Source organism: Pholis gunnellus, assembly GCF_910591455.1.
Source record: "Pholis gunnellus genome assembly, chromosome: 11".
Taxonomy (NCBI): domain Eukaryota; kingdom Metazoa; phylum Chordata; class Actinopteri; order Perciformes; family Pholidae; genus Pholis; species Pholis gunnellus.
The window spans coordinates 17706378-17722210 of NC_136538.1; the positions used below are offsets into that span (position 1 = coordinate 17706378).

The 15833-nt window shown below is 40.7% G+C and overlaps 1 protein-coding gene across 1 annotated transcript in view; it reads right to left on the reverse strand.

Annotated features, from left to right (window-relative positions):
- The window catches only part of grid1a (glutamate receptor, ionotropic, delta 1a), a gene marked incomplete at both ends in the record, with an annotated part of 190453 nt that overhangs the window by 56398 nt on the left and 118222 nt on the right, over nucleotides 1-15833 (reverse strand). Inside the window, one exon of the mRNA XM_079169360.1 lies at nucleotides 11397-11602. Within this exon, the coding sequence (XP_079025486.1) occupies nucleotides 11397-11602 (206 nt within the window). The remainder of the gene's footprint in view (nucleotides 1-11396; nucleotides 11603-15833) is intronic.

Genomic DNA, 15833 nt, shown 5'->3' on the forward strand with positions numbered 1-15833 from the left:
AGCCATCGCCTCAAATACACCGCAGTTTTAATTCTCCAGCATTACTTATGAATAGGAAAATTATTTATGAAAAGCTCTTTAACTTCATCAGATGATTCATACGCATGCAAGTAATAACAATCCATCAAGTAAAGAGCTTGCCAACTGCCCCGGTTTCAATTTTAATACCAGTTTGGATACACAACCATTTCTCTTGATTATTCCGCCCTCCCATGAAATATGTACCTGAAGAGGTGTTTTTTTTTTATTTTGCTGAAGTAACTACTGTGTTACAAAGTGCTATGCTGTTGGAGGTAACATATTGTATGCATACTGTAGGCAAACACGTTCTGAATATATATGAAAGTCACGGACTCAGAACGTTCCTGAGTTTCTCAATTGCTCTCAAGGGTACCATTAATTGATCATGGGCCGAGAGGGACACAGGTATCATTTACCTTTCAAATTGTTGCGTTTATTTATTATGTATTTATGATCACACAAAGCAATTCATTTTTCCTCTGTGTGCACTACAGTTTCTCTGTGATAAAAGCTTATTATGGAGAACAACAACCATATGGATTTACTGAATCTATGTGTTGCTTTAAGGCAGGGATGGTATTGGAAATGATTTGTTCAAGTATACAGGGCTACAAAATGACACTTGTACTTACACATCTGCTGCTAGTATTGACCAGCTACAACAACGATGCTGGTATTGTTTACAAATTGGGAGTCTGTGTGTGAGTCAAATGTGGTCCTGGAGACACCTACTGTAGCGGGAATTACCACAGAAGAGGTTTAGCATACTTTGCCAGGTGTCAACAGTCAAAGATGCATTCATGAAACTTTACAGATGTGTAGCTCAGATCTGAAGAGGTTGAAGATGGGTGTTGTCATTGCAACGGGGCAAAGGAGCCCCGCCCACACTTTACGCCCGTGGCCTGATTTAGTGACACAAACCTTTACAGGTGTGTAGTTTGAGATCAAAATGAAGGCCAAGTGCAAAGATGGGTGTGGTTCGTGGAAGGGCGCCAGAAATAGGAGGCTAGGAATTGGGGAAGGGGCAGACGGAAACAAAGTTCTGAAAGTTGAAGCCACTGCGGAAATGCCTTAAACCTGCATTCTCTCTACTGGCATTCAGGGGGTGAGTCCTCTGGTTGCAAATAAGAAGTCTGATTGTATAAAAGTCAATGAGAATTTGACCCTACTTCCTCCTTTAATTTATTACTCCAGTAAACATTGACAACACGAGTTCTGGTGTCAATCGATAGTTGCAAGTCTTCTTCAATACAGCATGATGTTCATTTAGAAAGTTATGGTCCCATTTATTGTAAAAGAAAAGACCATAAAGCAGAGTATGCTTTAGGGCGTGGCTACCTTGTGATTACATTACATTACAGTCATTTAGCAGACGAAGCGACTTACGAGTCGCTTTGGAGCTGATTGACAGCTCCCTACGAGAGCTGTATATGGCGTCTCTACCACGGCGTCACTCCTCAACAGTCCAAATATGGTCACTTCCGTTCACTGATCGCAGAAAAACAAGATGGTGACGACCAAACTCCAAGATAGCGATGGACAAAATGCCGAGCTCTAGGCTTCAAAACCAAAGTCCACTAACCAATGGGTGATGTCACGACGACTACGTCCTCTTCATGTATACAGTCTACAGAAAGAGGCCATTGGCCCCTTAACTTCACGTCCCAGGTCAGACTTTAGCGTTGTCTGTCGGTAGGGTATATTATTGTTTATACTGTACACATTATAGTTATTATTTCCATGTAACTAAATTACTGCAGGGGAATGAAGACCACTAAAGAGCGTATAAATCTAAACCATAATAAATCAGGCTGTAACACAGCAAGAGATGACACAACAAATATAGAATATTACAGAACAAAACAAGTTTGCAGAGAGGGTGAGGAAGAGAAATGGAGACATAGACAACAGTATACAGAGCAATAAGAGAGGAGATATAAAGGAGATGGGGGGGGAGGGGGCGCAAGGGCAGAAAGATAAAGTGCTCATGCAGAGAAAAACACGGAACCATTAAGATGGGAAAAAAATACAAAGAGGAAAAGAGGGAATGTCCTGTAACAGGGACGGGAGGGTAAAGAGATACAAAGAGAGAGAGAAGAGGAGGAGACAGAGGGCAGAGGAGGATGAGATGTAGGACAATGATAGATCGTTTTCTGGCAGGCTCAATTTGTCACGCTGTTATTGGGAGGAAAATGGAATAGAGGAGCAGCAGTCAGGGTCAGAGGGAGAGCACAGGGGTCCAGAGGTGGGAGAGTTAAGCCAGGAGGGGGGCGACGGCAGCGGAGGGTAAGAGAGATAAACTCCACGCACCTCTTCACCTCTGGCCTTCAACAGATGATCAGTGAGGTTACAGCGCTCTGATGACTCCATCCCAGTAAGCAGTGCCCCCCCCCCCCCCCGTACACTGGTGAACTAGTTTATGTTTAAACTGGATTAAAATATGTGCGCACACATTTGCATGTGTCTTTGACATAGAATGATATCATTAGCTGCCAGTTGCTGGTGTGTTGGATGGATACAAATGCATTTTTGTAAAGGGCCCATTATATGTCAATTTTCATGTTCAAGCTGTAGCACAACTGAGTCTATCTGAATTATAAATGAGGACATCTCCCCTTAGCTAAAGGGGATTTTCATCTAAAGAATAATGCAATCAGTAAACACGATTAAATTCTCGGACTGAGCAAATTGTCTGTTTATACAGTGTACAGATAATCTTGATGCTGTATAGTCTCTCACTCTGTGTCCTCTATTCAAAAACTTACCTGCAATCCCCCTCTACTGGCCATCCCTAATGTGATGCTTTGCTTGTCACCTCCATGAACTCTCCCAGCATCCCAATCCAAATGATGCCGCTCAACCATTAGCACTCCGTGGCCTTCATTTGTACTCTTGGACAGTCAGAGTGAATCTTGATGGTGGATGAAAGTGTGTTTTTCTATGGCGTATCAGGCTGAGGGGTACTTTTGGAGCTTTGTAATTAGACCTGGCCTAGCTCATTAGCACTAAGGCAGGGGGGTGTGGACAGAACTGGCAGTGATAAATCTTGTGAAGGAACGCGGGGTGAAGCAGTGAAGGTGTGCACGTGTTTGGGCATTCTTCTGCATGAATGCAAAGGATGTTGTTTGTGCCAGTAATACGCTCCCCTGCACCAACACCATGCTCTCTGTGTCAGGTTAATGAGTCATGCTGGGATAAACACTTCCAGGTCATGGCCAGCTTTATTCCATCTGAGAGGGGAAGTCCAGGTGCCAAGACACACAACTGTGCTGCGTTCAGGAACATTTAGAAAAATTGTCTGCTGTGTGTTTCTGCAACATTTAATAATGAATGGTATTCCCCTTTCACCTTAACATTCAGGAGGACGCAATCTTAAAATACCATTTTTTTTCATAGTGCTTTCAACCTGTGACATTCTGAGTCTGTAACATTTCTTTGTCCTTCGCAATTGTTTTGTCAGAGTGAGATCTAACTGTCAAGAGGTGTCTTAACGGCTTGCATGTTGGAAAGATGTGTAAAGTGTGTGACTTGCTTATATGCGTGTATGTGTGCGTTGTTCTTCCACAAGCTCTTAAGTCAATGGCACTGAATTACCCAACCAAGAAAAGCCATCAACCCTGTCTTTTTCCAAAGCGACCCATAATAGCATGTCAACTCAGACCGCTTGTAAATCACCGTCCACAAGCGTTTGTGACATGAAGACGGAAGGGTCCTTGGCATCAAAACACAATTCCCAGCAAGGGCAAATGTGTATGTTGCATCTCACACTCAACTGTCGAAAAAACATTTTTTATTTATTTATTTATTGTGATAAGTGATTCCGCTTCCAACACTGGAACCTTGTATGCAATGCAATTGGTGCACAGATGTGCAGTGGTGGAAGAAGAACTCATATCTTTTACCAAAGTAAAAGTAGCAATGCTGCTCTGCAAAAAAACTAAAAGTCTTACATTTAAGATCTTACTTTAGTAAAAGTAGGATGGTAAAATGTACTGAATAATGAAATTAAGTAACAGTACTTGTTGGGAAGAATAGTGTATTGTATTTTTGTATATTATTGGAATATTATAACTGATGCTTTAACACAGAAGCCACATTTGATTCCAGCTGGTGGAGCTGTTGCATTTTAACTACTGTATAAATTATTGGACAGTTTAATCTAGAGCACTGTATTATATTTCGATATTGATGTGTTGTTTTTTTTGTTGCTTATCCAAAAATAACTCCAAATACTCCATGTTACTAGAATTATTAAGTTTGGTTTCTGACAGAAAGCGTGTCATCTAAAGAGAAGGCCGGCTGGTAGAGGGTTGCTCTAAACTCTGCGCTGCAGTAAACTCAAGTTTTGTATTTATTTGTGGTTGGTTCAAAACAACAACAAAACATTTCTCAAAGCAATCCAAGTGATTTTGATGTTGGGTCTCCTACTCTCACGGTTGAGCAACACCAAAATCCCCCCTGGATGCTGCTACCCAGAAGCCTTATCAAACCTGAGCCACTGGGATAATTGATAAGCTTGTACTTAGTTCCTTTAACCACTGAGGCAAAGTCAGAGTGGCAATCTTTTCATCACAGGCCATGACATTAAAAATTAGGTGGACAAAACGTAAAAAATGAAAGGAATTATTTGCTGAAATAAATCATAATAATTATAAAGCCAGATTTGATGGACAAGCTTAAGTTATTCTGTGACAGAGCAAGCTAATAAAACCAGGTTTTATGCCACAGTTCTGCTAAATAGCTGACCTTAACAGAGTGCACAAATATATCCTTAGTGATGGCATTTATATGACCTTCTTCCCTTTGAATTAAATAATTGGACGTTGAAGTTGGCAGAGATGGTCCATAAAGCAACAGTTTCAGGAGAAAGCACAATACTCAAGTGCACCAGCTAGAAGAAAGCCCTGAATCCACAACAACGAGTCTAGCAGGGGAAGGTCATCATTCAATCTCTCCTCTGGCCGTTCACATAAAGCACTGCTGACACGTCTGGCCATGCCTGCTTAAAACACAGCTATTATTTAAAATGGAAAATACAATTTTCAGAAACAAGTTCAGTTTGTGTCATATAGTTCAGGATGTCCTACTGAGACACATGTTTAATACAGTATGCAACATCATTTTTAAAATGTTTCCTCCCAACACTGCACTTCCTTGGGTCCTCAGCAATACACCCGCCAAATGTGAAGTTAATCAGATGAGCAGTTGTCGAGAAAATCAAAGGACAGACATAAAGACAAATACTCCTTCCATTTGTTAGATGATAATTGGAGAACAGTCAAGTTAAGTCAAGTTTATAAAGGTAACAAGGCACAATCTAGTCTTTGGAAGGGAAACAAACTGTACCTCCTTCCAACTGAACTAATTTAAACTTTCAAAGTGAGATAAACTTGTGAACAAGGATTTCATCTTTTCAACCTGGGTTGCATTCACACTTTCAGGGAGTATATTTAAATGCTTAAAGATATCCATACCTTAAATATCTCTTCGCACAGAAGTAATGTTTGTCCACCGGTTTTAAAATCCTCCCTTTATAAATAGGGACTGTCTGTCAGATATAATACTCAGTTCCAGTGTCTCAGCACTCATCTCTTTTGTCTCTCTTCACTGCCATCTCTTCCATTAGATTTCACCCATTACTGTTTCACACAGAAGTGCTTTATGTTGGATAAGCTCCCCATCTCATTCTCATCTATGACCTTTCCTCCCTCCATCCATCTCCTCCTGTCCTGTATTTTTCTCTCGGCCATTGCGTCCCTCTTTTTTGTGCTCTCTCTTTCTTCCCGTCTCCCTCTCTTTACCCTCCTGCTACCCTGTGCAGCATCTCTTTCTCCCCATCACGTTCCCTGGCAGCAGGCAGCAGCACTTGTCACTCTTGTAGCTTGGTGTGGCTGCCGCACAGGAGAGAGGCAGACCTCACCCAGCCTCTCTGCTCCATCCATCAACTGGCCTGCACAGCTGGCACGCCAACCGACGCCACCCATTCCGTTTCCATTCACATCAACACCTCTAGGAGGCTACTGTCCCGCAAGCACAGAGAGACAAGATGCAATAGAATAAGGAGACATTTAACTTGTTTTACATTGCAAAAGTATATACAGACCAAAGCTCTCTCTCTGAGACTGAGTGGATAGCTGTAACTTGGAAAAGCTTGCTTTCTAATAAGAAAACACCCTTACATGTTCAATTTAACCTTAACATACATTAGTATTACTAGTAAGGCAAACTATTCATTTTAACAATCCACATTCAGAACAGGTATTTCAATTGCTTAAAGTAGTTCAATCAATGTTAGGGATGTCTCCCAAAGCCAAAACCCAGAGAGCCAAAAATCTAATTTGGGTGTCTTCAAGATATATAGCCTGGAGCTGTACCGTCGACAATTAATTGAGAGTGACTTTGGTACCTCGTCAAATATGTCACGTTTTTGTACCTAAATGTGCATCGTTTTATACAAGTGATTTAGCAAATGCTCACTAATACAGCCAAGGACATAGAAATGGGAGGGTTGAAAGTTAAAAATTCCACTTTATGATGCTGTAAAAAGGCTCTGCGTGACTCAAGTGAAGTTCCCCTATCATAAAGGGAACAGAGAGCTGTTGGGTGTCAGGAACGGGGTGGCACTGAAGCTGACAGAAGACGCTGCATCCCCTCATAGCCAAAGTGAACCAGACACGAGATGGCAACTGTCTGGACGGGGGAAGGCGAGGGCCCAGAATTTCAGCATGAAACCGCACACACTGTCAATGACATCCTGTTCAAAGCATAAGAAATGACTTCGGCCTGAGAGTAGACAGGGGAAGTGACAACTGACTTATGATAGAATATATAACTCAGGGAAGTAGAGCACTATCAGAATGGAATAGAACAGAATAGACTTTTGCTAATGCACTTATGTCTAATGTTAGTCAGGTGAATTTGGGATTAAAGAATATATGAATATAGTCCAGCTATGTTAATACTTTGATGAACTGTCGGCCTGACAAGGGTGCCTCTCTTTCATCCTTCCAATGCATATTGAGACATTTTCCTCTTACCCTTGACCTTGTAGAGGGATAAGTGAGTAGGCATGGACAGCTTATGATGACAATGAGCCTCTAGGCACAGACAGACGACCCCCCCCCCTACATAGGAACAAGACACCGAGACTGAGAGAGATGTGGCTGTCATTTGTCGTCGTTTTGTGTCTCCTCTCCTTCATTTCGTGTCTATGTTGTCGTTTTGTAGTTGCGTTGCATCTCTTTGAAGCCATTGTGTGTCTCTTCGTAGTTGTTTTGCATCATACTGCGGTAATTTTGCACGTCTTTGTGGCCAATGTGCATCTCTTTGTAGTCGTTTATGTCTCTTTGTAGTTATGTTGCCTTTCTTTGTGGTCATTTTGTGTCTCTTTAAGGTAATTATGCATGCTTTATAATTGTTTATGCCTAGATGTAGGCCTGTTCAATAATCCATGCCAGTGGGTATAGACAATTAATGCACAGCAGAACAGAGCAGAGCAGAAGTAAGGAAGAGAAATTAATGGAGCTGAAAAAACTATGAAACTCACGTTATGACAAAGTCGGAGAAGAGCCGGAAACAGAGCAGGTCTCTGTGGGAAGCAGCAAGACTACCCTGCTATAGCTGAACATAGCATAGTTAACACTAACCATACTAGATACTGCCGTAACGCATTTTTGTCACACCTTGCACAAACCGTCAAGACCACTAATATAATAAATCCTAATTAACCACATTTCTTCACGTTCATGTTACCATTCTGTCGACTTCCAGTCACCATGGCAACTTTACTTTTTCTCTCATGCGGAGACACTTCATGAGGACTTTAACCCTCCGAGGCATCATCATCCTCCTCCACTCAGATATTAGCAGATTTACATTTCCTCCTCCAGTATCTCTGGTGGGGAGTGTGTACGTCCGTGTCAACAGTTACTGTACCAAAGTGTTAATGAAGCGTTTATGAATTAACACATCTGCACCACATGTAATATATTTATATATTCACAGCAGGATTTGGGAGATATGCTCCAAGATGCCTCTTATTAATTGTATAAGTAATGATACAGAATATACCTTAAAAAGTCTACGGCAGTATATGTGTGTGAAAAGAATTCATTGGTGTCGAGGGAAAGACCAAAGCAGTTTATCATGAATGAAACTTGTGCACTTATTTGCCTCCACAGTAAATTCACATTTAGATTTTGACTGACAACTAGTTTCTGGCCTTCTTCTACTATATTTGCTCACAATCTAAAGAAAGTTAATCTGCGCATATGATTGGAGATGTGCAGAGATAAACTGAAGTCCACAGAGTGTAAAATACTTTTGAAACAGAGACAATTACACATATACTGTATTTGTATGGCATGTGTTTTTAAAAGTACTACATTTGAAATTCAGCTGCATTAATATAGCTGCAAACAACTATTTGTGATGTAAAGATATAGTGGAGTACCTGAGCAGAGGATGAAGTCTCACTCCCTCTCTGTGTGTATCCCTCATTCATAAATATGCTCAGAATTTGGAATGTAGCCCCTGGGAGGTTTCAAGACAATCATTTGGTTATGGGGCGACTGTGGCTCAGGAGTTTGAGCGGGTCATCCACTAATCGGCGGTTTGATCCCCGGCTCCTCCAGACAACATGTCCTTGGGCACGATACTAAACCCCAAATTGCTCCCAAAGGCTGTGCCATCAGTGTGAGAGTGTGCTTGAATGTGCCCATCAGTTTAGATCCTGATGGGCAGGTGGCACATTGCAAATGCACCCCTCTGCCATCAGTGTGTGAATGAGTGTGTGAGTGGGTGAATGTTGACATGTAGTGTAAAGCTCTTTGAGTGGACAGAAGACTAGAAAGGCGTGATATGAATACAAGTCCATTTACCAGATAGCGACAGGATTGCAGTACACACAGCATGATAATGTCACGTGTCTCAGAAGGATTTTCTCTTTTGCTCCGGTGATTTTTAAATGTAAGTGAGCTTAAGATGCAATAAAAAAAAACGCAAAATCAAGACGTATTTCATATCCCTTTTGTAAAGCATTTCAATACATCACGACTTTTATTTCCATCCACCCATCCATGAGCATTAACCATTCTTCACAATGTAAGATGGATAAGAATATTTATAGTGAAAATATCATTACTCAGAGCTTAAGCCTTTCTCTCGTGGCATGTGAAGAAAGTGTGAGAAGGTTTTCCAACAAGACAAAATACCTTCTCAGGGTGTGCTCGATGTGTAACATTAGTTGTTTTAATCAGTAATATACTGTAGAAGCAAGAAGTTTGAAAGAACATATAAAGTATGAGGAGGCAAAAATGAGAAATACTGTGTACTCCCTCTAAATGGATATACTTCACATCATTCGCTTCTCTGCATTGTCATCTTCAAGTTTTTGTATTTTCTGTACAAATCCGGGCTCCTTCTGCTGATTCAAATGAAATGAAATGTGTGAATCTCACTTTTCTTTTTGTATTGTACGTATTGTATATTCTAAAATCAACTCGTTTAGGCCTCAGACTCGGTTTACACATTTTAAATATTTTGCTTTGATGGGAGTTGACCAGCAAATATGTTGCTAAGATGACGCCTAGAAAGTTGATAAATCAACCATCATCAATCACAAGTCAGAATTTGCCTTGTGGTTAACAAATATGCATAAAGGTAATAAAAGAGTAGATATTTCAACACGGATAAGACATGGTTGAGTGCTTACTGTTAAAAAGGAGATGTAACTTTTATCTATAACCTGGAAATCTTCAGTGTTGTATCACTGTTTCACTGTCCTTGCCAGACGAGCACAATATTAAGTGTCGGACAGCGACGTGTTTACTGGGCAGAACAAGACACTTGGGTCGCTTTAATGTTGCCATATTTTTCACTGTCGGGAACACTGTCAATGCCACGCAGGTTTGTTCTTCAATCATGCCAAAGCTCGACGGTACGAAGTTATTCAACATGGTTATAGTGAGTAAAACCCCAACAGATGATTAAAGAAAAACCTTCCACTTTTGTCTGCCCTAAGTGGGGAGGCCAAAGGTGTTCTTTGTTATCATTACATATAACCTAATTACTTTTAGTTTACTAGAGTTTAGGTCAGTTGTGGACACAGCAGTTCATCTCTTGTGAACCATTTTGAAGAGAGTGCAGCTGATTAACGAATGACTTTTAACTCGGCAAGGTGACATGAAAGAGGGAAAAATGTGGACTGAAGCTTGAGTTGGATGCATTAACTACTTCACCTTCCTCTGATTCCAACTGTTATAAATAGCAAACATGATGTGGAAAGAGTAAATAGAGGAGAAGTTGGCTTCCATGTTAGGATAGTATGAGCCAGGGCTGCAACGACTAATCGATTAAACCGATAATGAAAATAGTTTGCAATGAATTTCATCATCGATTAGTTGGGTCTATGTTATGGTGCATCGAACGTGACAATGTGTCTGATGGATCAATGTAGCCGGGCCCCTGATGAAGCTATATTAAAGCTAACGCTTGATAAAGCTACTGCCTGGTTACATTGATCCATCACAAAAACAGAGAGAGAATAGAGGGAAGGTATTTCAGTTTGTCTTCAAATTAACCTGTAAAAACAGATTAGCGAACGCTAATTTGCTGTTTTTTGGAATATTTCTTGCTGGTAGTCAGGGACAGTCTAAAGGGTATTTCTGAACAGAAACGTATCTGATAAAATATATATTAAGTTTCCCTTTTATTTTCAGTGCATGGCATCATCCCAAATACCCATTTATTTAATTTTGTTTGATTTTTTTACTGTAGTAAAATAACACAAAGATGTACATTAAAATAAAGAATAAGCAGAAAATAATTAAGGAAGTATTATCGGATTACTAATCAATTCATCAAAGTAATAATCAACAGATTACTCACTAATCAAAGAAGTCTGTTGCAGCCCTAGTATGAGCTCAGAAAGCTTTGCCTGGGGTTATATGCAGAGCTGTGGATTTGTGCACTACACACGACTCGTTTCGCTGGCAGTGCAGTGCAGGCAGAATGAATGTTTTACTATCCAGGGATATATTTATAACATTTGATGCAGAATATTGGCACTTGAATGTGTTTTTATTTTGGCCAACTCAATATCCAAGGCAACACACAGTCTGATCTCTGCCATCTGCTTTGGGTCAGAACTCGACACGGTTTAAGGAAGGCAGCCGCATCTTGTTTCATCGCTTTAATAACTGAAGGTTCACTAGTGTGGTCTTAGTGATGAGTTCCAGGTGACAGGCAAACGGGGTTTCCCTTCATGGGTCATCATCATTATTGAATACATGTTTTCTGCCTGGCTCTTTCCCGGTCCAACTGCTTGTGTTGCTGACTGCTTGATGAAGAGAAGTATTAAAGGCAATGTAGCCTACCTGGTGGATGAACACCTGTGCACCACGAGGGCTCATGAGCAACACGGCCCGCCGCAGAGTGTCCCGGTACCGGTTGAGCTCCTCAGTGCGCATCGTGTTGAAGAGGTCATTGAAGACTCTGCTGATGTTGCGGTCGACCCTCTGCAAGGACACATCCAGACCCAGCCGAGACGCCTGATCCATAAAGGTTTGCAAACCCCGGATGTCTAAAGGAGGAGAACGAATGACAGAGAATGAGTGATCTAAACATACGTTAACGTAAACAGACAGAGACAGAAAAGGAAAATAAAACGTGAGGCAGGTGCTATGCAATTCTTTATTCCTGGAGCATTTGATCAGAAATGTGGGTAATCAACCTCTAATTTCAGCACCTGCATGCACATTTTCAGGCTTTGTTCCAGGGGCTTCGAGGCAAGTTTCGTTCATTGCTCCTGATCTGAAGCGTGACAAAACACAACAAGCACTCCTGTCTTTTTGTTTCCTGGGGTTTACAGGATATGAAACTCCAGGCAGGTGTTGCTGTCCCCAGAGAACTAAGTGTGTGTGTGTGTTATATAGGAAACCATTCATAAGAAGTCCCACAAATCAAAGGTGATGTGCAGCAGAGGGCTCACAATAAGCACACCAATCCCGGCAGTCACAGAGGGAGCAGCGGCTCAGCATATGCCAAGTCATGCTGCATTGTTAAAGAGAGGTTAGGCAAAATCGCTAGCGCCAGACCTCTGTGTGTGTGTGTGTGTGTGTGTGGGTGTGTGTGTGTGTCTAGAAGGATGGATGGGCGGTTGGGTTATCCCCTGTTGCATCTCTGGAGGTTTGATGAGTCATCGCTCTAGTGCTCAGAACAGATGATATACTAAGGGATAGAAAGGCAAACTGGCTTAACCATACATATAGCAGCATAAAACGCACAATACACACACAAACCTACAATATCTAATAAGTGGTAGTTATTTAAGTTGATATGCCGCATCATTTTTAGATGCTCCGGGCAAAAACTAGAAATTAGGCTAATAAAGCCCTTGACCTGGTCTGAGCAGTGAAGAAACATTGGTACATGGGCCCTGTTTCTCCGTCTTTAGCTTAAGGCAAAGTGAGACAGCACTATGACTAAGTACCATATGAAGAAAATCATAAAGAATTAGATGCAACGTTCGATTTCCCCTGGCATTGTTATATTGCAATTTATTTTGGGGGGTAACAAACATTCTCACTGAATACAAATGTTCAAAGGGCAGAACAAAACATGAAATTAAATCATTCATCATTTTTGAAGCGTCGCCAAACTCTTACTGCAGCACTCTTTGAAAACTCTTTCCCTTCCAGACACACACACACCTCTTTGTGTTCTTTGTCTCCAAATTGAAACAGTTATTCTTGGTGGTGTTGCTTTGAATACAACGGGCAAAAGCTGAACCTCTGTGTAATCCCTCCTTTTGTTAGAGCACAAACACAATTTGTAAGTTAATCATAACTCCTTCCCTCCTGTCCCACGGCTGGCCCATTGCAATTCATTTTGGCTACAATATTTTCTATATAAAATGTTTCGCTGCAGTAACATATGGTGATATCGGCTATATACTAAACATATAATCTGATTTCATGTTTAACGTGTTCTTCAGCGTGAACCATGTATGTGTGAAGACTGAATAAGCAAACATAACGAACTCATGGACACAAATAAACAAGTTAAAGTTAAAGATGTTTATAACTCATCCAAGAGGCTTCGTCAACATCATTATCACATCATGATGTCTTTGAGAGTCCTAATACGAATGAAGGTTGTACAACCTGCATGAATGGATGAACCTACACAGACGCAATGCAACATTAATCTACCTAGCAGGGCCTTGCTAATACCTTGAACAGCAGTGCTGTTTAGATTGAATAAACACAATGAGAGATCTAAAGAACGGCTCAAAAGACACAAACTATATTCAGCAGTAATAAATAGTGAGGTTGCTGTTGACTGAAAACCTTGCGTCTCCCAAATGGGAAATAGAAGAAACATACTGTAACAAACAAACAAGAGTTTTTAATCCGGTGAGGTGTCGAGGGAAAACGTTCACGCGATAACTCTAGGACCCCGATAGAAGTATCGGACTTCAAAGGCAGCGTTCCAAGCCCGTAGCAGGCTTTTCCACGAGGCAACCGTGTCAGCCATGGAAGGGGCTGCAGAAAAGAGGATTAACGTGGAATTAAAGGTCTGATTTCTGGACACGTTCACCCAAGCGTCATTTCTGAACACAAATCTGCTTCTGAAAGTTTTAGATATCAAAACGTAACCCTTCTTTGCCCCTCATGTATCAGCATCCCGCTCACTCACTCAGTATTCTCTTACCTATCTTTTGCTTGAACACTATCTGGTTTGGAAGTACAAGAAAGATAGATAGGGATGGGGGGGGGGGGACTAAGAAATACCACATGATGGTGCGCTAACATCCTTTTCAGCTCTATTTTACTCCAGTTGTAACTAAAGTGGGACTTCCTCTTGGATTGGAGCGATGCAGAAATGAGCATCTCATGATCAAAGGGCTCAGAGGTTTTTACTGAGCTGTCAAGCTGCGTTGCAATCCAAGCGGAAAAGCCCAGAGAAATGGCTACGCTACCAGCCTGTGTTTACTCAAAACTGAGATGAGTCTTGCTGGCAACAATAACATCAGTTAATTATATGCAATTTAGATTTTTTCCTTTGCAAAACCGAAATGTATCTGACTGTGTCGTGCACTGCCACAAGAGCAATTAAAGCGACACAGAGAAAAAGCAGGAAGTGAGAAACAACTGCTTCAGTTTGAATCCACCCTTCTTTAAACTAAAACACAGTTATGGTATATTAGGAACATTTGAGTATATTAACTATCTGAATATATGGGAAACAAATGATAGCCTATGGCATTGATACAAGGTCTAAACATCAAATCCATACAGCAGGTAATTCTTATCTGTCAGAAGACAGGGCATTTTGGGGTGGATGAGGATATGAGGGCATACACAGTCAGTCTTTGTCTGTAGGTCTGAATGTGTGCATTGTGCATTATGAACTTGGCTCTGGAGACAAAGAAAACAAACACCTTGCAGAGGAAAAACTCTCTCTGCTGTTTGTTTTTTCTGCTTTATTGAGTGAGGACATTGATTTTCCAAACATTTACCGTGGTTTTAGTTGAGCCTGTTGAAACTAAAACGATCACTACTAAGCTTTCAAAATGGGTATGCATTGTTTGGACAGAGGAGGTGTAGATCCATCATTGTCAGTTAACCGTGGTCCATTCATCTGGCAAAAACAAAACAGATGTTTACAATTGTACTTTTCCTTTTGTCAGTCAAAGACTATGAAAAATGAAGGAAAGCACCGTCAACAAAATGGTTCCACTTTAATTAAGCAGTCCGTTCTGAATGTGCAGAGCGGCTGGAGTTACAGTCCCGGACTAAATTATTCTCTCAGTCCAGGTCTGGTGAATGGTCTCAAAGATACTGCCTAGTGATTGGATTTCTGGGTTACAACACCGCCATGCGAGTTTGAGTATAGAATAAAATTAATTGCCCTACTTTGCTACTAAGTCTGGGTGGCATACCTTTGGTATGCTGTGTGCTTCGAAGGGAGCCAGTCAGACCAGAATGCAACAAATTGAATGATAAAAACACAATAATAGAAAACCGAAAATAAAAATAGTAAAAAAAAAACCCAGCCCTGCACAAGACAGAAGGGTATCAACTAAGTTTGTTTTATATCTTTATTTCAGGTCAGGTTCAGGGTTCAAATAATCTGTTCAGAAAATTGGCCCGAGACATTTTCTACTTTTGTCACTGAATTGTTGAGCATCAACACAGAACTATGCAAATTAGGTCTTACCAATTATTTACCCTTTAACAAAAAGGTTAAGTGCCTTTCTGTGTCACCATGCATGCAGGATTTATTTCTTCATTTCCAGCTGGTAATCAACATGTTAGTGAGGAGAATAATAGAGCTCTATATTTATATTTAAATATATAAATACACACACAATATCTGTATCACTTTCATATGTCATAGTAATTGACTTTTCTCATTGGTTCCTTGTGAACTTTACCAGATGAAATTGAATACAGACAGCTATCAGGTGTAAGACTATAATGGTATGCTTATACTGTATATAATGCATAACACACCTGAAATACTCTCCATATTTGAACAGTTTCTCTTCCTTTATGCACCTATGCTTTATTTTCCTTTCCCTTTAAACCTTCCTTCTCTCTATTCTTATGAAAGCCAATTAACTGAAGGTCACCTGTGCGATCAATCCCTGTGAAATTACCTGGCAAGATAGTTGGCAGTGTTAAAGACCTTATGGCCTAAATGTAGCATTAGTTTTGATGAAATGAAGTAATACAATAAGAAGCGTATGAAAGACTATGCCATTACAGTCTCTTCACTGCTCTCAAAAGGCTTGCTTAGTTTTCTCA